The sequence below is a fragment of the Lissotriton vulgaris genome, unplaced genomic scaffold (assembly GCF_964263255.1).
Source record: "Lissotriton vulgaris unplaced genomic scaffold, aLisVul1.2 SCAFFOLD_618, whole genome shotgun sequence".
NCBI classification, from domain to species: Eukaryota; Metazoa; Chordata; class Amphibia; order Caudata; family Salamandridae; genus Lissotriton; species Lissotriton vulgaris.
Window position 1 is genome coordinate 716,828 of NW_028240653.1, and position 25,674 is coordinate 742,501.

Below are 25,674 nucleotides of genomic sequence, written 5' to 3' on the forward strand. Positions count from 1 at the left end.
ATAATACAAATATAGTCAGCATAACAGCTAGTCCATAAATCATGAAGGGAGATGTCATCATGGAAAGACAATAGAGCCTAACCTCCCTCCCCTTGCGACGGAGCAGTATTATTATATGTTAGAAGATCTCTGGGCTTTGTCAGCAGACCCCATACCTTAACCTATGGATGGTAGATCTACATCATAGGTGCTGTCTCTCTCTTCTCCCTGGAAAGGTCCTTCTCCAAGTGTGTGCTACCTATTTTTGTACTCTAATAAAACCCAAGTACATTTGTCCAAACCGGGAAACATCCTTTACGACACAACTTTTACCACGCAGTACGTTTACAGCGCAGGTTTTTCAACGCAAGTCATTGCAACGACTTGCGCTGGGGGGCGCTCTAGGATAGGTAATAGTTTAATTTACTATCCAACACCTTCCCTACTATCCACGGGGACTGGAGTTGAAATAGTAAATTAAACTATTCACCAGCACCGCCCAACGCAAGTCGTTGTAACGACTTGCATTGAAAAACCTGCGTTGTAAAGGCATGCCTGGTAAAAGCATGCGTTGTAATGACGTACATCGGTCCAAACCGCAACTGCATTTGTCTAAGGGCTTGCCAGAACAAAATAAGAAGGGGAATTTGTTTGTTCGACCTTGCATATGATGTTCAGTCAAAATCCAAGGAATATGCATATAATGAACACAGCGATGAGTTCTCATGTGAAAGCAGCTATATAAAATATTGCAAAAACAAAGATGTTTAGTAACGTGCGTAAAGAAGCAGGCAGGCCGCATCGTGCACATCCTAACTTGGTGAAGATGACAATGTCCCTACGGGCCACATGACACTAGTTGTTCATTAGAACTCTGTGGCAAAGTTGTAGTTGACCTCTATAGAGTTGATCGACAGACTGCTGTTGGTGTTGGAAGACTATGTTTCTTTACTGACATGAAAAAGGAATATATTTGAGAATTTGTATACAGTGTAACCTCATTTTGGCTTTCTAGAGCACCAACCATAATTTCTATGATAAAAGAACCCCCCTAGTTGTCTTGCTTTACTGCAGTTTCCTCTGTAAGAAATACTTTCAGTTTCAAAGCTTTGATTCCAGCATATTTTTCATATGATCCTGAACAGAGTAGTAAATCTGAATTTTTTTGGGACAAAAATGAAGTTATAATGTTGAAAGTGACGGAGGGGGCGTGGCCTGAAGCCGATGTAAGAAGACGTGACCTGCGGCGTTCTGGCCAACTTTCCCCCAGTAAACAAATATCCTGAGTTCCGGGCACATTTATTTTGGGACAACCGATCAGAGAATTGGCCCAGGAGGGTGCTGATCTACCCACTGTTGCTCAGCAGGAGGATTTGCTGGCAGAATCACTGAGACCTGGGCTGACGGCCATAACGCTGGTGAGGAGTAAGATGGCGGCTGAGGAGGGACGGAGCACTTAGCCCACAACGACGGTAAGGCAGCACGAGCCGGTGGGGGCCGGAAGAAACTAGCTGTGCCCGTTGCCAAAGATATTACAAGTGGAGACAGCGCGTTCAGTAAGGTGACAGCGGGAGAGCTGGAAACACTGCTGCTCGCGCCGATGCAGTTACGGTGGAGGAGAGCCCCGGGCAAGCGATGTAGAACTGTTGACCTGCTTGTCCCTTTCATGGACTGGTAAGTCACGACCTGCGAACACGGGGCGGCGGTGCCCACGACCAGAAAAGCGGACACTCTCAGACTGCCCTGCTTGAATTGCAAAGGAGGACACTAGCAAGATCGGAGGAGGGCAAACAGCGCCCCTCTCCCCTTGACATCACCATATTGGCGGAGTGCGCATCTGAGGGGACGACTGCACCCAGAGAGACTGGGTTACTGGGGTAGTCCCTGAAGCAGACTGGAACATACAGGTGGCGGACCGGCAAACACGGCCTGGGCTCCGGTAGCCCTAAAATACAGACCATCCAACGGGGGGCCACAGGGCGGTCCCGGATGCTGTCTTGAGAGGACAGGAACATTTGCGGAGAGGCTTTGCAATCGCCGGGTGTACAGCCAGCCCAGGCATCTGCCTTGACATGCTGTTTAGCAGAAGAGAGATCAGGGAAAATGAAAACGGGACACCGAAGGCGTCAATTGTAATCCCAGTGAGTTAAGGGCTCTACTCGGCTGAGGCAGAGCTTCATACGCACAGGAGATCCCTGGACAATATAATCGATGTGCTTAACCCCGATGGCTACTGGGATTATGACTATATCCATTTAGCATGATAATCTCTGTGAATTGGTTTACTAGGGTGAACAAGACCTGGCCAAACCAGCAGGACCTCTGTGAAGGTGATCAGTACAACTGGCAGGGTGTGATCTGGGTAGGGGCCTTTGCCTCGGTGAAGTACGCGCCCAACCTGCACTGGGGATCTGTGCGCTGAGAACTTTACAGTAGCACGCAAGTGGGAGCCCACTGGGAGAGATGGAAAACCATCAAAGAGAAGAGGATTTGGCGCAATGAGCACGGGGCACAGGAAGCCAAACAGATGATGAAGAGGAATGTGTATAATCGGGGAAAAAGATGGGTAGCACAACCCCACCCTAGTATATATTATGCAGGCTAACATGGCCTCCAGGGAGAGATTTGAACTTACTAAAAGATGACCACCATAAACTCAAAGAGCGAGTGATAGCCTCGGAAAAGGAACTCTCTGATCTACCAGAGAAAGTGGATATGCTCTAAAAGTCGCTTAGCACAATCGGGGGCTGAGTCAAAGTACTGAAAGCACGAGGGTACAGATATGGTGGACTTCCTTGAAGGCTGGATCAAAACTTAAGGGGCCACAGTAGGACTCTCCCCTTCTACCTGCTCGAAAATGCGCACAGGGTCCCAGCCAGGCTGCCCTGTCCAGGGGCCCCTCCCCGACTCATAGTGACGAGATTGCTTCATTTTTGGGATCGTGATCATGTGCTCTTTAAGGACCATCAAAAACAGGAACTACAGGTGGCCAACAGTAAAATTATGATCTTCCCAGACTTTACGAAGGATGTACAGCATCAAAGGGCCTCATTCTTAGCAGTTAAGAAGAAACTGAGGCAGCTTCAGATTCCCTATGCAATTTAATTTCCAGCTCTGCTGCGAGTAGGGGACCAAGCTGGGCACAGTTTTTTACCACCCCGCAGGAAGCATGGGACTGGCTGGAAAGCTGGCAGAGCCAGACAGAAGGGACTACGTCACTGGAACGCTGGCAACAGCATGCAGGGAAGAACGCACTAGCGGCATGTCCTCCATTATCTAGAGAAGTCAAGAATGAGAGGCGTAAGGCGCTGTAGGCGGCGGTGGAACTCATCAGCGGGTAATCCATCTCTGGTTCGAGCAAGACTGGACAGAATACAGATAAGTTGGATTGATTGGTGGCTGCTAGTTGTAATGGCAACTCAGATGAGGAATTGTTGAAGGTCACTCCTCAAACAGCAGACGACATTGCCTGAATAGAACAGATTGGATGGGTGATGGAGATGTTTAATAGTTCTACTGCTGGGCCCAAACTTAACTAGGAGGAGAAGATGGGGTTGGCCTTCCGAACGCAGAGTTTCTGCAATCTTCCTGTGTCCTGGGGAAGATACTACATTAGAACATTTATGGATGTGGGGGGAGCTCCGAGATCTGCTGATTACGCTTCACAGCCCCATCAGTAGGAAGAACACTGTTTTTGGAGACTACTCCAAGTTTGGATGGGAAATTGTTTCGTTGCACCTGTCCTGGGGAAGGGGGGTTTGGGGTTTATTATTGCATTATTTAGGGGTTGGGGAACTGGTGGAGCCAGGCGTGTCATAATCAAAAAAAGAAGTTGCAAAAATGATGTTTCAACCAATGCAATGGTACCCCCACATCGATCTAAAATATATCTCTTGGAATGTACCGGGGATGCATACATTGTTAAGGCATCATAGGATACATGCTTTTCTAGTCAGGAGGGGATTATAAATTGTGTTGCTCCAAGAAAGTCTTGTAATTGCCTAAGAGGGGGCTGCACTACAGCGCAGATAGAGAGGTCAGGTGCTTTATACTAATTACTCGGATCCCGCACGGGGGGTTCTGATTTGGGTAAAAGTGCCCTTCCAATGTACAAACCAAAAGATAGACCCCGAGGTTAAGTACATTGTGGTTTCGGGTAAATTAGATGGTAGAGACGTAGCCCTGGGTAGCCTTTATGGGCCAATTACGGAACAGCCAGCATTCTTGGCCCAGCTTTCCAGAGCGCTGGCCTCCATGCTGATGGGCCCAGTAATCCTAGGTGGGGATTTTGACTGTGTTACTGATGTTGGGGTGGACCGTTTGCATCCGCCGCTCCAGGAGGCGTCTACACATAAAATAGCAGAAGCACGCCTCACCTGGTAATTGAAGTGGGGTTTGGTAGCCTCCTGGAAAGCACAACATCCAGTTGACAGGGGCTAATCTTTTTTCTCTGCCTTACATGAACTACAGATCAGAATTGCCTCTATACTATGCTCCCCAGACATTCATGAAAGTGTACCGACTACCGAGTACCTCACTAGAACAATTTCAGACCATAACCCATTACTACTGGGAATAATATGGTCTTGCGAATGACCTAGAATCCCGACCTGGTGCTTGAAACCAGAAGCATTGGAGGGTCAGGTTTTCAGAACGGCAGTGGCTAACACTATGCAGCAATATTTTGTGGAAAATCCAACACAGCAACATCTAAGTTAATTGAGTGAACGCATTTAAGTCAGTTATCGGGGGCAGTAAATCTCTGAGTCTGTGGGAGTGCAGTAGGACTCTACTGCAAGACCCAATGTCAGCATAGTAGAGACTTCTGGAATTAAAGAGAGAACAGCCAGAACAGAGAGTCAGGCATGAGGAACTGCTAGAAGCTAGGAAAGCAGTGGCTGCCCAAGTGAATCAACTTTGTTGTTTTGACTATAAAAACTATATAACTAGGGCCCATGCTGAAATGGACAAATCTAGAGCCCTCATGGCCTGGCTGGTCAATCTGGCTCGAAGGGGGTCGATGATATTAGAACTAAGGGGATGAGGTGAAGAATCTCTGTACCGCCAGCAGGATATCAATAATAGATTCTTCAAATTTTATCAGAATTTATATAAGAGCAAGAAGTTGCCAACACCCAATGAATTGGCTAACTTTGTCAATGTCCTGGAACTACTGGTTGTGTCGGAGGAAGTAGCAAAAGATCTGAGGGGTGACATAGGGTTAGGTGAGGTGAGAGGGGCTATAGAAACCATGGCCAGAAACAAGACACCAGGGACAGATGGACTCCCGGTGGAGTTCTATTTGACCTATATTGATTTACTCACTCCTTAGCTGGTAGAACTCTATAGCCAAGCGCTACTTGAAGGTCACCTCCCCTGTACAATGAGAGAATCAGTAATTATTCTGTTACTAAAACCCGGGAAAACAGCTTGGGACACTGCAGCTTACCAGCCATCATCCATGCTAAACCTGGAATATAAGGTTTAATCCATCAGGACCAGGCAGGCTTCATCCCCACCAGAAACAATGCATTAAACATTAGACATCTTCTTCGGATCCTAGAAGCGAGATCCAACTGCGAGGGTTGTGAGACCATCTTTGCAGTGGATATTGAAAAGGCCTTCAACAGTCTTGAATTAGGCTTACCTATTCGAGGTGATGAAGAAATGTGAACTTGGGCCAGGATTCATTAAGTGGAAGGCCTTGCCATACACGGAGCCTACTACCCGGGTCAAGACAGGCAGACTTATTTCTGGAAGTTGTAGAATAGAAAGGGGCATGCGGCAAGGGTGTCCTTTGTCACCTCTACTGATTGCCTTGGCCACGCAGTTGCTGGCAGCCAGAGCCCATACGGGGCAATATTTTCAGGGGTTAGAGGTAACGGGTCAATTTCACCACATTGCACTCTATGCAGATGATCTTCTGTTGTTTCTGGCAGATGCGCAAGAAGCACTTAGAGGGGCGAAGGGTCTTCTGCCACGGTTTAGGGCAAGTAGCGGGCCTAAAAGTGAACTGGGCAAAGTCGTCTCTGTTTCTGGGCAGGGCGGGTATGGCTGGCCCATTAGTAACAGAGGGGGTACAACGGAAATCCCACTGCTTGGCCTACCTGGGCACCCAGATATATACCTCTCCTGGAGAATTATTAGAAGGGAATATAGGATGGGCCCTATGGGAGTTAAAAGCAGCATTGACTTTTAGGGGATTCTGCCCTTGTCGGTAGCGGATGGGGATTTGCTCTTCTAAAGATGGTGGAGCTCCCGAGGCTACTATATTGCTGCTATATTATTACGGACCACTACCAGTTTAGATACCAACCCGAATGTTCGCCCAACTCAATTCACTGATGACGGCGTTCATATGGTGACCCGGCAGACGGAGGGTAGCACTCATGACACTTATGAGGTCGAGAACAGAGGGAGGGTTAGCAGCACCTGACTTTGAATATTATTAAATAGCTGCGCAAATGCAATGGCTCACTAAATAGTGGCGGATAAACTTAGTGGTCCAGAAGAAAGGAGAGGAGAGGCCCCAGACTTACGACTCCTGTCCAAAATAATTTAGAGACTTCCTTGCTGAGACAGGCACCTCAGCACGGACCTAAGAACAGTACATAATTGCTGGAATAGAAGCCTGAAAAGGGCCAAGATTAAGCATTCCTACGCGACAGAAATCCCATTGATCATGTGTGAGACAGTCTCCCATGGATGCGACTGACGTAGCTTAGGAACATGGGCGGATCATGGGGATATCTACGATCCCATTCAATGACCTCAGGGAATGCCACAATATACCGGGAGGATACCTTCTTTTGCACACAGCACTTATGGCAGCCATAAGGAAACCCTGGAGGGAGGGTCTCACTGAGACTGGAATCTCGATTGGTTGCCAATATATGGTCACAGCGGCGGGCACCTTTAAGGCAGTCACATGTCTGTACAGGTGACATACATACACAACGCTCCCTCCCCTGACTAGGATTCATAGAGAATGGGAAACAGACCTAGACAAGCCCATAGCGGATAAGGATTGGGAGGCGCTGGTGGAAAGAGCGTGGAAGAGTACTAGAAATGCACAGTTTCAATTGATAAACTTTTATGTACTACACAGGGCCTACCTCACCCCAGATAAGCTCAATAAATATTTCAATATGCAAACAGGAGCATGTCCATGATGTCATACAATAGGAGCTGATTTCTTGCATATGTTCTGGAGTTGCACGAACATAGGGGCCATCTGGGAGGGGGTAACCGTAATATTGGCGGAAGTAACTGGGAAAGAAATAGTGAACACTCTGGATTATTGTTTGTTGCATTGATTCCCCCATACCGCTAAAAACAAGATAACAAGTAAGTTCCAAGATCTTGGATTAGTATTGGCTAAGAGAGACATTACCAGCCATTGGAAATCGAGAACTGGCCCTAGTCTATCTAGGTGGAAAAAAGCTTTCAATAAATGGGCTGAATGTGAAAATACTGTTAGATTGCAAATAGCTAAATGAACCAGAAGTGAGAAGTCTCTGGAGGTGGCTAGAGCATGGACAGCTTTGCTTGATTTATTAAAAAAACCCCGACACTGTTTGAGAAAGTGACCAGGAGGGTGAAGACCAAGATGAGGATGTCTGATTCCCCTGTGCTTGGCCTACTAAGTGCATTGTCCCCATGTTAGATAAAGCCCCCACGGGGTGGGAGGAAGACCCCTGAGTATCTTTTAGCGACTCGCAAAGTCAAAAGGTGATACCCTTGCGATTGACTGGGCAGGTAAAAGGCTAAAGGGACACACCTTGGGGGATGCAGTTGGGGTGAGTTTTAAAAAATGCCTAAGAGTGGTAAGATTTGCAGTAAGTAATGTTACAGAGGATACTGATAATATGTGAGACACAACTGAGCTAGCAGTGGGGGTATGGGAGTAGGTTGCAAAGACACGTTTTCCCTGGGAATAGTCAGAATCTGGTGATGTCACACTGTTATATTATTGTATTGCTTAGCTGAAAAGTTAATAAAATGTGTTTACAAAAAGATGATGTTGAAAGTGAGAGACCCAGCAGAATATTTTAACAAGTCCTACAGTTCATGGGAATGTACAAAATGTTGTAGACTTTGAGAATGAAATGTTCCTGCCAGAGTGCTGACACTAGAGAACTGCAGATAGTGCAAGATACATTCCCTTAATATGAATGTTGATATTTCTGAAACTAAAGACATTGTTCAAACTGTAGATGATTTACAAGGTTAAGTGGAAGAAATTAGTAAAATAAGTCAGAAAGGTGAAAGGATGTGAAGAAGCTTAGGTATCCAAGTATTTCAAAGGGTAGAAAGGGGTAAAGAAATCTGACTGGTGCAATGGGTGGCACTGGTGAACTGGGAAGAACAGGTAGGAAGAGTCAACTGTTTGGAATGAATCATTGGATTGGAAAGTGAATAGAGGATCAAATGGGCTTAATGTAGTTAATATTTTAGAGAGTCAAGACAAATGAATGCAAAATACTGACAAGGAGCTTCTCTTGATGGAGTCAATAAATCATTAATGCACAGACATACAGTCACAATGAAAAAAGACCACATGAACTCTCATAGTGACAACTTTGAATAAGTTGATGCAAACTGGTAAACGTAGTGATGTTTTTTCCCAAATTATGCACAAAATAAGTAAACTGTAACATAAACATCCAGAAACAATTATTTCAGTGCATGTCAATGTGAATGACTGCATTGACAGTAACAGCAAATGTATAGAAGCCATAAAAAACTGTGATAGTGTCTAAAGAAGAACATACCTTAGTAGTTGACATAAGTACTAACCCTAAATCTGTTTAAAGATTCCCTTCTATGCAATCGCACAGGTTCAGTCTAATGGGAAATAAAATTGCTTTGGTCGCTAATGTGCCCCTGTCAACAGTGTAGGCATGTTATACCTGCGCCACAGAAATTATAGGTTTAAATCAAATATATGAATGATTCTTTTGTGATATTTCGATGCTCTGCCGCCCGTCTAAATTTTGATAAGGGCACACAGAGGTAGTATGAATGCTATAGAGTTAAAGGGCCATATTATCAAGAACGGGCTAACATTATCGCTGTTTTAGCGGCAGGAAACTGTCGCTAAAGCTGCAATAAGGGGCTTGAGAATATGCCCTATAGAATTCCAATAGAAGCACAGGTTCTGGTTTGATGGACATCAAACCTGGGCTTTTATTGGAATTCTATAGGGCATATTATCAAGCCGCTTATTGCAGCTTTAGTGGCAGTTTTCGGCCGCTAAAGCGGCAATAATGTTTTCTCCCGTTCTTGATAATATGGCCCTAAATTGATTCACTGTTTATTTTACTGTATATTTGCTTATAGTGGTTAATGCTACATGTTTAAGGCACAGTACAACTACCTATTGATTGCACATTGTTGAACAGGTCACGTCAAATTCTTTCTCAAAGGAGGGAGTGTGTGACAGTTTCTATTCTGTTGCTCACGCCTCAAGAATGGTGGGTGTAGTTAAACAAGATACAAATTTTAAGAAAATGCAAAAGCTTACATATGACACTGGAAGAATTACTTTTGCTAGTTCATGCCTACATTGCCATAGTCTTTTCGGACATACTAATTTACACCAGAATGAATACATTAACTCTTGCTGGTGACTTTGGTTTGATGAAATATGTTGGATTATCACTCCTGAAAATTAATAAAAGACATTGCCTGTTCATTCCTTGTATTATATTTGTGTGGCTCTTATGTGAAATTAAGTTTTTAAAAACATGAAATGACCACCTTCCATTGGCTAACATAGCAATAGAGTTATTTATTATACACATATCAAAGCACATGTAGATATACAACTTTTTTGCACACATACCGGTAAAGGACTGGTGAAGGTCAAAATATGCAACATTACCTACTGAACAAGCAACACTTTGATACATATGATATGATTTATGCGGTATAGTCAAAATATCGATTTTTTATTATCGACTAGACATAATATCGAGTAAAAAATATAGAATAGACATAATATCGACTAGACAGAATATAGACTACCAAAATATTGACTACAATTTTTTAATATTGAATAGAATGGACATAATATTGAATCAAAAATATAGAATGGACATAATATCGACTAGACAGAATATAGACAATAAAAATATCGAATATAAGGCAAGTTAATATTAATTTTTAATTTTTGTGTAATATAATTCTGTAACGGGTTGTGGGTTTATAGGGGAATAGGGTGGGAAGTAATTTAATTATAATTAATTAAATATGGTATTTTATTTATTGGTATTTATTTAGAATTAATTGTTAATTCATTATTAATTAAAATATAATTGGTAGTTCATTTTAAATAATTAATTGATAAATTAAACTAATAGCCAGTCACTCAATTATCTTATTAAATGTGCATTTAAATTGTAAAAAGAAAGTTAGATCTTCTCAAATAATCCTGCTATGGGGAATGGTAAAAACTTTATATTATGAGCATTTGGATTCAGTATTTATTATTTCAGGTGATTTTAATATGCACTTTGATCCTTTTAATTGGCAGACTCTTCACTTAAAACGGTTAGCTCAATGGACAGAATATGAGTTTAAAAAATACAACCTAAAGATTTTGCATGATTCAGATAATATTCCCACATTTAACAAAGCTGAATGTTCATCTGTAATAGACTTTACTATACTGTCTGAGAAATTATATAATTTAGTAAAACATTACGAGATTGTCCCAAGGATTGAAAGCGATCACAATCCACAATTCATTCTCCTTGACATTGATCCGGAGTATCTGCCAGAAACTAGGACTATGATAAAAGCTCCAACAGCCTTTAATCTTAAAAGGTTAATTTGGAATGGAAAAACTGAGGATAAAATCTTGGGCGTTCTTGGCTGTTTAGTTCAGGATACGCATGCTGCTTATGCTGAAGGGCAGTCTATGGTTGAGCTTTGGTCCCATTTGTGTGATAAATTAGTAGCTAAATTTCAGAGAGACGAGCCCTGTAAGGGTATAACACTAAACCCTAGGAGACCAGGATGGTATTCTTTCCACTTAGTTTATCAAAAAAGAAAACTTAATAAAAAAATAAGATTACTTCACAGGAATAATAACAGGCTACCGCGTCTCAATATATCATGTAAAATTAGAGAGTTAAAACGGAGATACAAGAAGGAAATATGGATAGCAAAACAAGCCTATTATAAATCAACTTGGGCAAAAGTCCATCACGCATGTAAATCCAAAGACCTTCGGTTATTCTGGAGCATCATTAATGACATTGAGAATGGTAATAATAGAGGTAGCAGTGCTAATGTTGATGAAGTGAGTTGGGTGAGCTTTTTTAATGAAAAAATTGATACAGAATATTTAGAAAATGGTAAATATAGTAATAATAGTTTAGTTGACATGCATAAAGTAAAAGATAGGGGGAGTGGGGGTGGCATCTCTCCTCCTCATTGTAGAGTGGATATGGAACCTTGGTCGCTCAACAAAGTAAAAAAGGCGATAAAAAGGATCAAATCCACCGGGTCCAAACGGTATCCCGAATGCAATATTTAAGGCTGAAGTGAGTAATTGGCCAGAGTTATTAATGCTTTTATTTAATGAAATTCTTAAATCAGGTCTTCTTGCGTTATCCTGGCACAGGAGTATTATACAGCCGATTTACAAATGTGGCGCGCAGGATAATCCGGCTAATTACCGTTTAATTACACTCACTGATGTAGAGGAAAAAATATTTGCTAGTTGCTTGCTGGATGAGTTAAAGACTTGGGCCTCACAGGAGGAGCTGATTCCTAAATTTCAAACTGGGTTTAGAAGGGGCGAATCAACTCATACAAATTTGATTTTATTAACGTTATTAGGTGAGAGAGCCAAAAGTAGGAAGCAGAGATTATATGTTTGTTTTATTGTTTTAAAAGCCGCTTTCGATTCAGTACCACGAAATATTCTTTGGAGGAAGCTACGGTATTGGGGTATTCCAGAGTCTCTATTAAAAATGATTATACTGTTATACTTCAACACCTGGGTGCAAATCAAACTAGGCGATGGTAAACATATGACCCAACGTTTAGCTACAAATGTGGGACTAAAACAGGGGTGTGTTTTGGCTCCTTGCCTTTTTAATCTTTTTATGGCTGATTTACCAGCCCATTTTAAAAATATAAATTCACATTCGCCTTTTATTCATAGTCAGGAAATCAAATATATGCAATATGCAGATGACACGATTTTAATGAGCCAAACAGAAATAGGATTAAAAAGGTTAATTAACTCTTTTAAATGTTATGTTACACAAAATGGTCTGACAATTAATATAAAAAAGACAAAGATAATGACTATGGGAAAAGGGAAGCCTAGGATTAAAGAGTGGAATATTAATGGTATGGTAATTGAAAATGAGAAATTATATAAATACCTTGGAATCACGTTTGACGATGGTTTGATTTTTAGACAGCATTTTAACAATCTTGAAGCCAGGGGTTGCTCACTTGCATTTGCTTTTAGAAAATTAAGAGACAAAACTATTATGCCCCAATTACCTTATTACAATAAAGGTGATGCAAGCAAAATTAATGCCGTCTTTGGAATATTGCTCATTCATCTTTAGGGGCAAAGACGCGAAAGTGCTCGACGATATAGAGATTAGAATATATAAAACTGTTTTTGAAATCCCCAAATATATTAGTTGAGCAAACATAAGAGTGGAATTTGGTTTGAAAAACCAATCTCTGGTGCGTCAATCTACATTCTTGAAGTCTCTTTTAACATGAGTGCGTTCAGAGGAAGGTTCACTGGCAAAGTTATGCTGGCTTGAAGTCTCAGAAGGGGAATATTCAAAAAATTGGCAGCTGTATTTGAATGAATGCATAAGTAATTTTGACTGCTCTAATTTGGCTGATGAAATGAGGAGCAGGACAGTTTTTAAAAAAGAAATGAATCAAATGGCCGCATTATTAACGACTATAGCGGACAAGGAGGAATTAAGGAAAAGAAGTCATTTCTGGACAGTTGCTAACTCTTTCGGTAGGCTGTCACCTAAATCTTACTTGTCTTATCATTTAAAACCTAGGCTCAAGAATACATTTATGTATTTAAGGCTGGGAAGATATCTGACAAAGGATGGTATACCAAAATGGGAAAATCAATGGGTATCGAGCATTTGCAGGCTTTGTAGTCAAAGAGAGGAAACACTAACACACATTGTAACCTTATGTCCAGCTTTGGCAGAGGCTCGGAAGTTGATCCTAAAACCAATTTTTAATGATCTTGGAATTAGAACATGCAGGCAAGCAATTATTACCTGTTTGAGTGGGGCCAATATAAAACTTATTTATCGCTTTGTTAAGTTTATTATTATTGCTGAGAAGAAACTCAAAGACAAATAACAAGTAAATAACTATTTATCGTGATCCAAAATAATTTGAGAAACTTATTTTAAGAATTGTTTAAATCAAAATGTATGCCAGTTGAAGGGTCTATTAGTATAATTTACTATAGTTATGCACATTGAACTTTACTATAGCTTTCAAATGGAAAACAGCAAAAAATGTTTCCTACTGCTAACACTTGGCACTTTAATTAAATGCTGCTATAACAGTGATTGCTGCTAATATATTGTACTCTAGTTAATACCTGTAATTTAATCAGTGTGTAAACATTTAAATATTATTATGGAAATGACTGTATTAATGCAATTTTAGATGATCATTTTAAGATGATAATAACTTTGTGCATAGTATATGTTTGTTTATGTAGGTTGCTTTTATCTATTCTTATTTGTAATGATTTTAATTAATCAACAATAAAATACTTACATTCATACATTCATTCATTGATAAATATGTTAATTTTAGTAATTTATTTTCTGTAGCGGCTTGTGGGTTTATAGGGGAATAGGGTGGGAAGTAATTTAATTATAATTAATTAAATATGTTATTTTATTTTTTGGTATTTATTTAGAATTAATTGTTAATTAATTAGTAATTGGTAATTAATTAAAATATAATTTGTAATGTATTGTAATTGATTAATTGATAAATATGTTACTTTTATTACATTTTTTTCTGTAGTGGGTTGTGTTTTTATAGGGGAGTAGCTTGGGAAGTAATTTAATTGTAAGTAATTACATTTTTTTTTATTGTGTGTAATTTTTAATTATTTTTATATTGTAAATTAATTTATTGGTAATTGGTAAATAATTAGTATTAGTAGGTAATTTTTATTATTAGTTAATTTTTATTTGTAATTTTAATTGATTAATTAATATATTTTATAAAATTGTAAAATATTTTAATTAATTTGTAATTGGTAATAATTTTTATGTTATTTATATTTGTATATGAAGTATTTACTTTCCCTACTATTGCACTCACTAGAGTGGGAATAGTAAGTTTTTAACCCTACGCTATCCAACGCTTTCCCTACTGTTGCACTCTCTGGAGTAGGAATATTAATTTTTACCCCTACGCTATCCAATGCTTTCCCTACTGTTGCACTCGCTGGAGTGGGAATAGTAATGTTTACCCCTACGCTATCCAACCCTTTCCCTACTGTTGCACTCACTTGAGTGGAAATAGTAATTTTTATCCCTACGCTATCCAACGCTTTCCCCACTGTTACGCTCTCCGGAGTTGGAATAGTAATTTTTACCCCTACGCTATCCAACGATTTCCCTACTGTTGCACTCTCTGGAGTAGGAATAGTAATTTTTACCCTCCCACTATCCAACGCTTGCCCTACTGTTGCACTCTCCAGAGTTGGAATAGTAATTTGTATCCCTATGCTATCCAACGCTTTTTCTACTGTTGCACTCACTGGAGTGGGAATAGTAATTTTTACCCCTGCGCTATCCAACACTTTCCTTACTGTTGCACTCTCTGGAGTGGGAATAGTTATTTTTTACCCCTACTCTATCCAATGCTTTTCCTACTGTTGCCCTCTCTGGAATGGGAATAGTAATTTTTACCCCTACGCTATCCACCGCTTTCCCTACTGTTGCTCTCTCTGGAGAATGGTAATAGTAATTTTTACCCTCCCACTATCCAACGCTTGCCCTACTGTTGCACTCTCTGGAGTTGGAATAGTAATTTTTTACCCCTACGCTATCCAACGCTTTCCCTACTGTTGCACTCACTGGAGTGGGAATAGTAATTTTTACCCCTACGCTATCAAAAGCTTTCCCTACTGTTGCGCTCACTGTAGTGGGAATCGTAATTTTTACCCCTACACTATCCAACACTTTCCCTACTGTGACGCTCTCTGGAGTGGGAATGGTATTTTTTACCCCTACGCTATCCAACGCTTTCTCTACTGTTGCACTCTCTGGAGTGGGAATAGTAAGTTTAACCCTGTCGCTATCGTATGGGAAACATATTGTATATGTTTTGTTAATATTATGTATATATGTTTTAAAATTACATTTTTTTAAGTTACATTAATTATTTATTAATTTTAAGTTTATTTAAGTATTTTAAGTATGTTTAAATTAACTATGTTGATTATTATATTAGTTTTACATTACTTTTAAGATATTTAAAAAATTCGATATTTTGGCTGTCAATATTTTTTCCTATCAATATTTTGGAGTCGATATTTTTGTACTAACCTGTTTGTAGATAGGAAGTCGATATTCTGGCATTCGATGTTTTAACCTCGATATTTTGGCAAGTCGATATTTTGACTGTCGATATTCTGTCAGTGATCCGATTTATACCTTCCCCGCCACATGCCTTAAATGCTCATAATATCCTATTAAGGGCTAAAATGTGCCCAGGTCTTGATACCATTAGTATGAACACACTAGAACATGGAGGGTGAACGTGCACCATGGCCACTGTAATGCTAGTAGGTCTAAAGAGCTGGAAAAAATCAGCATATGGCCTGAAATTCAACCCCAATTATAATTATCATGTTGCCTCAGTGTCCATTCATTTTTTATTGCATTCCTGCATTTCTCGGTTTCTTAACCTCTATATTTCAAGCTTGTCCATCCCCATGTTCTCTAGCTCTCTGTCCCTTGAGTCTAGATTTAAACATTTAAACATCCCCAAACTAGTTCAAGCATCAGTACTCACACTCCTTCTTTGTCTCTTCTACATATTTTCATTCTCTCCTGTTCCTTCTCACTCTTGATCTCTGACCCTTGCTATGCACTCCTTCGTCTTTTCCTATTCATTTCTCCCTTCTGCCTTATACTTTCTTTCATGTTTCCCCTTTCCCTTCCCTTTTGCTAATTATGTTATTTGTTTCTGTTCTGTTTTATTTTACCATCCTCATCTTTTTACCCACTCTCCTATTTGCCTGTCCTGTATGCTCTTAGGCACATCAGGATGTGGAAAGCGTTGGTTGAATAGCAAATATCTTTGGGGAATGTACGTACCTTTGTTGGATTTCGCTATGAATTAGACTAGGTACAGGATGGAGGTGATGTCAGCTTTTTTTAGGACGGACAGTCATTCAAAGCCTTGGAAGAAGAATTGCTTCAGCGTTTGAAGTCTAAAACATGAGTTTGCTGGATTAGATGATGGATGTGGTTCTGAAAGTGTCTGTGGTTTCCCCAAAAAGTTGTGCTTGCGTTAGACATGCAGACCCGGTGAGAGTTAATATTCGGAGAAGCTGAGACTGGGCAGTGGCTAGTAGGTAGACATTGTTAATAGTGGTAGGTTCCTACCGAGAGATCATATCACAGTCCAGGAGGCTTTGGTTTGGTATCATTCCATTTAACTATTCTTTTCAAACCTTATGTACTGAAAGTACCATTTCTTCACTGATGCATTGTTGTGCCCAGCACACACTTGTGTACTCATGGGCTGACTAAGTGCAAGATTCTAATTCTGCATGCCCATTTATGAATAAACATCGACTGCTTTAATCTCATAACCCTCCGAGAGTTGCTTAATCTCACAACCCTCTGAGAGTTGTGATCTCACAACCCTCAGAGAGTTGTGATCTCACAACTCTCTGAGAGTTGAGATCTCACAACCCTCTGAGAGTTGCTTAATCTCACAACCCTCTGAGAGTTGCTTAATCTCACAACCCTCTGAAAGTTGTGATCTCACAACCCTCTGAGAGTTGTGATCTCACAACCCTCTGAGAGTTATGATCTCACAACCCTCTGAGAGTTGCTTAATCTCACAACCCTCTGGGAGTTGCTTAATCTCACAACCCTCTGAGAGTTGCTTAATCTCACACCCCTCTGAGAGTTGCTTAATCTCACAACCCTCTGAGAGTTGGAGGCCAAACAGGAGGTTCTGATCATCTAAGGAGCTGCGGAGCACTAAACCACATCCTAGTCTTCGAGCAGTATGGTCCTGTACCATGTACTCATGGGCTGACTAAGTGCAAGATTCTAATTCTGCATGCCCATTTATGAATAAACGTCGACTGCTTTAATCTCATAACCCTCCGAGAGTTGCTTAATCTCACAACCCTCTGAGAGTTGCTTAATCTCACAACCCTCTGAGAGTTGATTAATCTCACAACCCTCTGAAAGTTGTGATCTCGCATCCCTCTGAGAGTTGTGATCTCACAACCCTCTGAGAGTTATGATCTCACAACCCTTTGAGAGTTGCTTAATCTCACAACCCTCTGGGAGTTGCTTAATCTCACAACCCTCTGAGAGTTGCTTAATCTCACACCCCTCTGAGAGTTGCTTAATCTCACAACCCTCTGAGAGTTGGAGGCCAAACAGGAGGTTCTGATCATCTAAGGAGCTGCGGAGCACTAAACCACATCCTAGTCTTCGAGCAGTATGGTCCTGTACCATGTACTCATGGGCTGACTAAGTGCAAGATTCTAATTCTGCATGCCCATTTATGAATAAACGTCGACTGCTTTAATCTCATAACCCTCCGAGAGTTGCTTAATCTCACAACCCTCTGAGAGTTGCTTAATCTCACAACCCTCTGAGAGTTGATTAATCTCACAACCCTCTGAAAGTTGTGATCTCGCATCCCTCTGAGAGTTGTGATCTCACAACCCTCTGAGAGTTATGATCTCACAACCCTCTGAGAGTTGCTTAATCTCACAACCCTCTGGGAGTTGCTTAATCTCACAACCCTCTGAGAGTTGCTTAATCTCACACCCCTCTGAGAGTTGCTTAATCTCACAACCCTCTGAGAGTTGGAGGCCAAACAGGAGGTTCTGATCATCTAAGGAGCTGCGGAGCACTAAACCACATCCTAGTCTTCGAGCAGTATGGTCCTGTACCTGTAAATCCCTTGGGATATGGAAAGTAAGTTGGACAAGCTACGTGAGATGACAATGGAAGTTGCAGAGCAAAAAACCTACGGGGTGAAAAGGCTAAATCCAGCTGAAAGTGAGCTTCACAATGTTGAAAGCTAGAATATAAATTGCATATATTAAACTGACTTTTGGGGGTTGAAAACCTTTGCCCACTAAACAACAGATTATCCCCATTAGTTACTGTTTAATTGTAAAAGCAGACATGATGTAAACGGGTCTTTCCTGCTGCCTTTTCATCTCGCATCTTCTTCCCAGTGCTGATAAAGTTGAGGAACACACACATACCGAGACAGGCTGTGCACTGTGAACTGAATATAAATACTTTGGGGAAATGTTTTTCACCCTTTCTTATTGGAGTCTTATAAGTATAATAATAATAATCTTTATTGCGTGATTTAAAAATAAACCATTGCAAGTACAAAACATTTAAAAGGTTCAAGGTTGCATTTGGAATATTACATTCATTAAAAGTCAGTATGTATAGATGATAACAAATGAAATTTCCATTTAAAAAGTCATATTCATAAAAAGCCAGCAACAGCAAGTAAAATGTGGCAGCATTATTCCAATAGGGGGTCGCAAACTCTGTCTTATAAGTAGAGATCACAGACCTTGAATTCTATTTCTATCTGCTTCAGAAACAAGTTTTGGTTTTAGGTTCTGCTGTCTTGCATTTGTTAACCTGCACTGTGGTCTTTGGGTTGTGCCAGAAAACCTGAAAGAAGCTCTTTTTGGTCGGGGGTCTCATTCTGGTAGGGGCAGAGCTCTGGAGTATCTATTACCTGAACAGTATGAGATAAGTGCCCACTCCCAATTAAAGGAATGCATACCCTCCTAAATTAGGATGCGGGTTATCGCTTTTTCAGCTAAATTACAACCTACACTCTTCGCTTTCTTCCTACAGCTTTTGGGGAAGCAAGGCATTTGTCTTAAATACATGCCTATCAGATGCTGCTGGAGAGGCTGCCTGACAGCAGTGCCCTGCAGTGGTATGTGTGCTACTGCAGCAACATCACCCATTTAAAGCTGCCACAGTGCACTACGGTCAGTTATCTATGTCATTATAGATATTTCACTATTTTTACTAAATCACTACTGAAAGTCAGGAGAGCGCTAAAAGGCGGTAGAGCGCTTGGCACAGAAAAGGAAAAATGCTAACATTTGAAGTATAAAGTTAGCAATTGAAAACGTTACAGGTAATGAGTACAGAAACATGGATTGCTTCAGAGTCTGGGATAGGAAATGCATGCCTTATGCCATCAAAATGTGTTCATGTGCAGATGAGAATATACTGTTTTAGAAATTCCCAGAAGGAAAGAAGGTTTGATTGGGTTCTTAGCTGAGGAGGCAAGGACTTTCAGAGGCTGTTTGCTGCACCAGTGAAGAACTGGGTTTGAGTTTCTAGCTTTACCTTGTCTTTGATCCTGAGGGTCAGTCAAGACCCAGAGATAGTCAGCAGTTTACCAGATAATTTGATTTCTCAGTTAGAAAAAATTGTGTTTCAGATTGTAAATTGAATTCTGGCTTCAAAGTAAATCTGGTACAAGGCACTTGAAAGTGGGGTGATGCATTCAAACTGACCCTTGTTTAGGATAAATCTGACCAGGCCTGCATTTCGCATTTTACAACGCTGGCATATTGTAGTAGGGTGCAGGCTCAGTGGCTGCTTTCAGACGTTGATGGGCAAACATGGCGCTGATCTAATTAGTCTCCTTCAGTGGCGACTGGTGTGAAAATGTTTTTAAATTTCTTTTCTCAGGCTTCTGTCTGGTCACAGTATGGATAACAGCCTTGGTCGGCGCGAGATAGGATTGGCGAACATAAGCCCAAATAGTGGCACTACTGTTTAGTTGAGAAATAATCGAAATGTGTGGGCAGCTACTCTCAGTTCACTGGGGGTCAAGAAGTAGGTGATTTTCCTGTGCTAGAGCTTGGGTTGATGAGAATGACCTTTAGGGATTTAAAATGAGAAAGTTGTTTGCCATCCTTTGTTGCAATATCAAGAGACAGCATTTGAGAATTTGAGGATGAGAATGTCTCTTTTGTAAGACGTTGAAATGAAATGAAATGAAATGAAATTATATTTATAAAGCGCATGGCTGCCCGAAAGCGTCCCAGCGCTAACAAAAAATAGAACGAACAGCAGACTGAGGAGGAAACCAGTAATTAAGGGTCCTTGGGAAAAAGAAAAGTTTTAAGTGCCTTTCGAAACTTCAGATGACAAGGTTCTGCACGGATCCAGTTGGGGAGAGAATTCCAATTTTTTGCTGCATTACGTTTTAACTATCTTTACAGTTTGTCTGCAGAATGGTAGATGGTGAACTTGGATCCCACCAGTAAAGAGATAAGGGGTATATGTTAAATAATGTTGGAGCCAATAGATATCTTTGGGGAACACCAAAAATAAATAATGAGTTGATCAAGGTGGTGTTGCTGGTCTTCAATAGCTGGTCATTATGAGAAAAAAAGAGAACCAGTTCAGTATTTCATAGTGATGACTCATTACATGATCAAGCACATTTAGCAATGTTATTTATTCAATATTTCTATTTTGGTTGCTCTTTGGCAATCATTTTCTGTATCCAGCCATTTATTTTATTTCCAATATGATATCCATTGATTTGTTTAGAATATTGATATGTGTTTCTTGTTTGTACCCCTTGCAATATTAAGAGCAGCGGTTTTGCTTTATATTCTCATACTTGTTATGCTGTTATATTTAGTATCTAGTAGCAAATGGATTGCCTATTTGATATACATAAGCACAGCCACTGCTTTTGTTCTTCATCTGTTTGAATTTTTTTTGTCTCCATTTTTCTGTCATCACAGATGATCAATGCTACAGATAGCGTGGATGTGGTCAAGCTCTGGAGGATGTTTAGTCTAAGTAATCAGCTTGTTAAGCATCCAATTATGGCTTTGAGTAAGGAATTATGGGTCCAATATAGTGCTTGGTGGGCAGGGTACTCTGCCACAAATGCCTGTCAAACCCCCAGTCTGCCTGCTCTACTATGAGTAGGGTGTACGACACGTTTCTAACGGCGGTACCCGCACTGGCTCTGACTTCGGGCACCTGCACCAGTGGCCGCACGAAGTAGGAACATTCTTGATAATAGAATAAGACAGATACATACCTAATATTCTTATAAACAACATTTGGTTAGTAGTTCTTCTTGTGAGACTGTTCTGCCCCACAGTGATATTTAACCTTGTAGTCTCTTTAGGAATTGGCAATTAATAATCTGCACATTTTAATTTGCCAAACCTACCTGATAACTAATAACATACATTTCCAAAAGTTGCAAAGTTGTAAAGCACATTTAACAAATATGCTATATGGGTTGGTTTCATTTAGCTGGGGAGATTACGGACAACACAGTAACCTGTAGTCCTTGCCAGTGTCGAACACCACAGGTAAGTCAAGCAGTAAAAGTAAGTATGGGTCACCACATTAATATGTGAAGCATGCCACTGAGAGCCCTTAGCATGACCACTGACATGCTGGCAGGAGAATGCAGTCTTGATTGATAGTCAGTGAGTAAGCTGTTATCAATGAAGTATATGATTAGTTATTTTGAGACACAGCATTTAATAGCTTTCCCCAGCCAGGTAAGATGAAGATGGGTCTGAATTTAGATAAAAGGCTAGGGCCAAGGAATTACTTTTTGAAGACGGGGCTGATCTCCCCCATTTTAGAGAACTGGGTAAAAACAAAGGCCCTGCGCAGTGGGGGTGATGACCTTTGCAGGTTGGGTGCAGAGTCTGGCAGCAGACCAACTTTCACTTCTCAGTTTGCCCACACTTTAAATGTAGTTCTGGTTCAGTGAATACAAAAGCAAAACATCTCTAACATTTGCCCATGATGGGATTCTCAACTTTTTGTGATTTGGTGTAAATCTGTGAAGCTGGTTTGAGTTATGAGCGTTTAAAGAAGGGCTCGGGTTGGGCTAAAATGTGGGTCTTTCCGCACTGTTGGTCTTCAGATAAACTCTGATTGGCCATTTTAAAGGAGACTAGTCAATCCTGATCGCCTGACCACACAATGGACAATATAGTAAGGCAGAAATGACAGGAGTCTGGGACATGGTCCCCACTGAAATGCATTGTAGTGAGCGCTCTGTTGTGAGTTTCACAGAAATAACCACATGTCAAGAATTTAGTCACAATATAAATCTTTTGTTGACGATGTTATACTTATTTCAGGAATTCTCATGAGTTCTCAAGTAGGTTTACCCTGTGCAGAATTGTGACCCTCAGCTGGGATTGGATGAACAAGGTTTGAGAGAAAACAGTTTTCTCAAAGGGGCTGGGGAAAGTGTTACCAGAAGCATAAAAGAGAGCATATTTTCTATATGTTTATGCGGCTGGAGCTACTGACTCCAGAGCACAGAGATCCCATGATGGTTAGTGCTGTAGCAGCTAAAATAAGGGGGCTTTTCCTGTAGGTTCTAAAATATCTTCCTCTTGCATGTGACACATTCACACATGCTGACTGAAATATATACTTCAACACCAGGAGCAGCCTGCCCTTTAACTCTGCAGTGGTCAACTGCAGCTTCCCCATATAGTTCTAATGACCAACTACAGAGCTAACATTCGGCATTTATGAATAAAGTGTGACACGATTGGACAGCACCTCGAAAGAATCAAAGCTGTGAAAATGAATGGTTTTCAGAGAATACCCCTCAAAAAACCTATATCACTAACATTTTATATTCAACCTTAAATTGAGTCACTCCTGAAAGACATTTTGTTGAAACAGGATCTATTGAATTTAAAGCCTTTCCTGAGGAGCAGGCTGAAGTAAATATGCACTGAAATTCTAATGCAGGCATGAAACTAAGGGGTTAAAACATGAAGGGAGGTATGGGTTTTTAGTAATGTGAAGCATAATGTATTTATAAAGAGGCTAAACATAATTAAAAGGGGAGATGCCGCATAAGAACAGCATCCCAATTCCACATCTGTTTTGCTTGTCTGGGATTCTAACCGGAAAGAACATATTTGCCCGGAATTGACTGGAGATTAAGAAAGGCTGGCTCAGCAATTTTAGCAAATGGTAATATATACATTGAATTTCAGATCAAATTAGGGAAAAAATATATATTCTATATATTCAAACACAGATGTGATCTTGTAAATAATGTCCATATTACCTGAGTAGGCAGAGGCACAGATAACCAGCATCAGGAAGGTAATGGCGGCCTGGAGTACGGCTTTCATCCTACTGACAGAAATACAACATGTTTGATAACCGCTATGACATGAAATAGTTAGAAACGGAGCAGTATTTTTTTGGGGGGGGGACCGGTGAAATATTGTCAAAACACAAAGCACCCATTGATCAAAAGAAACTAACAATATATTATGTTTGTCTTCATTTGACAAGGCTCACTGATGAAAATACCACTAGTTTTTTTAAGGTCACTTCTTATCCAGGCATTTGTTTAAAATACTGTGTCAAAGATAGCAAACAATTCCAGAAAGACGAACAAAGACAGTCCTCCTTTATCTGAGGTGCTCACTGTGCCTTTCATCCGAGTCAGGGCTGATGCAGCGTCACCTGTTTTCCCTGAGCCTGAACTTTTTTGCCAGAGCTGAGCTTGTTTGCCAGTCCGGCAGGGATGGCTGGGAGCAGCCCTTTTTGACAATGGTCTAGTCCCCTTCCTCCAGAAAGTCCTTTAAGTCCTCTACTGTCTGGTGGGCAGTTCTTTAGCGTTCCCATGGCGGTGCCTATGAAAAAGGGACCTCAATGGGAATGTCAAAATCAGTGGCTGCACGGCATGCTATGCAGGTACTGGGGGGCAAGCACACAGGGGGGCCCAACATGCGCCCCCTGCATGCACCCAATGGTGCAGAGGCAGCCCTTTCTTTCCTCACCACCACACTTTTAATGGTGTTGTACCGCCATGAAAAGTGTGGTGAGAAGAAACTCAAAACATGCTTGGCGGGGACGCAGCAGCCTGGCCAAGCATATTGCGGCCTCAAGACCACCGTGCCACTGCCATGTATCTCAGATCCCTGGCGTTTGCTGTGGTCCCCAGGTGACCTGACCGCTCTGGTTCTAATAGGGCTGTCTGGGTGTTTATTACCGCAGGGCCCTGGGGCTCAGGTAGCAGCGCTTGGGCCATTCATATGTGTGTGAACCTGCAGCAGATACTGTGGATGCTGCCTATCGTGCTGAGCATGCACTGGGAGGGGAAGTTTATTGACCTGATACCGAAGGAGGTACATTTGCAGCTATGGTGGTTCATGTTGGAGAGTTTGGTGAGCCTCAGCCAGGGGTCGGCAGGGGACACACAGAAATAATGGCAGAGAGGAGGAATCTCTTCTGCTGAGGCTAACAGGTTGCATGACGGCAGCCCTTTGACGCTGTAGGTGATGTGATTGAAATCCGAGTGATGCTGCAGGGATGGAGTGCCTGCTGCAGATGCCTACATAGTGAGTGCTTTCTTTCCACCTCAGGGGGCACCTGCTGTGCACTGTGGGTCATTGGACTGTGGCACGTGCTGCAGTTGTGGTAAGTGTTGTTTTGGAGCGATGTCAGTGTTTTGGGGCCTGCTGAAATATCACTCCAAAGCATGTGGGGATCAGGTACAAGCCCAGAAGCTGCCCCCTGAACAGGAACAAGAGAGATTTGCTGATATATTGCAATGCATTTTATTTGTTTTGTTTCGCGTGATTGAGGAGTCAGGTGTTGGGGTGCCAAATACACGTTTCAATATTGATACAGCAGGGCACCTTCATATGTTACAGAACACAATTTAATAAAGCAAATAAGCTCTCTCGTTTCCCTACGAAAACCAAAGAAATTCACCATTGCTGTAATGCTTACAGTGGCATAATGTTGGTCATTATACACATATAGTACAACACCTATTGGCATTGCCAGTGCTTGTTTTCATTCTTTACATGTACATTTCTAGTCTTTACACATATTTATTGTACCCTCATAGGTCAATTCATGCCAAGTGGTTCAGCATAAAGTGCTACAGAAGTCTATAGTGAATAGAAATGTATAGCAATACAGAACATAAGTGGCATTTAAGACCTATCAAATTTCTACTTCGGCATGCACAACCTCTTGTGAAGCAGGACTGATGTTACCTTTCTTTGCATCTCTTCTCCCCATTTCATCAATTGCTGGTAGGTCCAGTCTCTTACCTGCCTTTGAGGTGTCTGGCTCCTGGGGTTTATTGAATCGAACTTTGCTGTCACCCGACAGAGCTCGTGGGTCTAAGTACCCTCAATCAGCCAATGAGCTGTCAGCTCCTATGCTGATGTTTTTATAACAGTTAACCGGATGTTGTTAAGAACATAAGGACAACCATTTCCTTATTAATTTCCAAATATTTCTCGGTGAAAGACAGCAATTGGTGTGATCCCAACTTCAGCCTACAGCTATCTAATGTCATCAGTTGTGCTCGAGGAAATCTATAACTGCTCCCTTTATTGAAGCCAGA

At 41.2% G+C, this 25,674-nt stretch overlaps 1 protein-coding gene across 2 annotated transcripts in view; it reads right to left on the reverse strand.

Moving 5' to 3' along the window:
- Positions 1–25,452, reverse strand: part of LOC147672917 (fucolectin-4-like) — a 126,202-nt gene extending 100,750 nt beyond the window's left edge. Inside the window, exons 1-2 of one of the 2 annotated variants that reach the window (XM_086947923.1) lie at positions 25,376–25,452; positions 23,368–23,435 (exon numbers count right to left, since the gene is read on the reverse strand). In XM_086947923.1, coding sequence (XP_086804049.1) covers positions 23,368–23,434 — 67 coding nt within the window. In that variant the 5' untranslated portion in view covers position 23,435; positions 25,376–25,452. Of the gene's footprint in view, positions 1–23,367; positions 23,439–25,375 lie in introns of both variants that reach the window. The other variant, XM_086947924.1, reaches the window with a different exon arrangement.
- Positions 25,453–25,674: the final 222 nt, after the last annotated feature.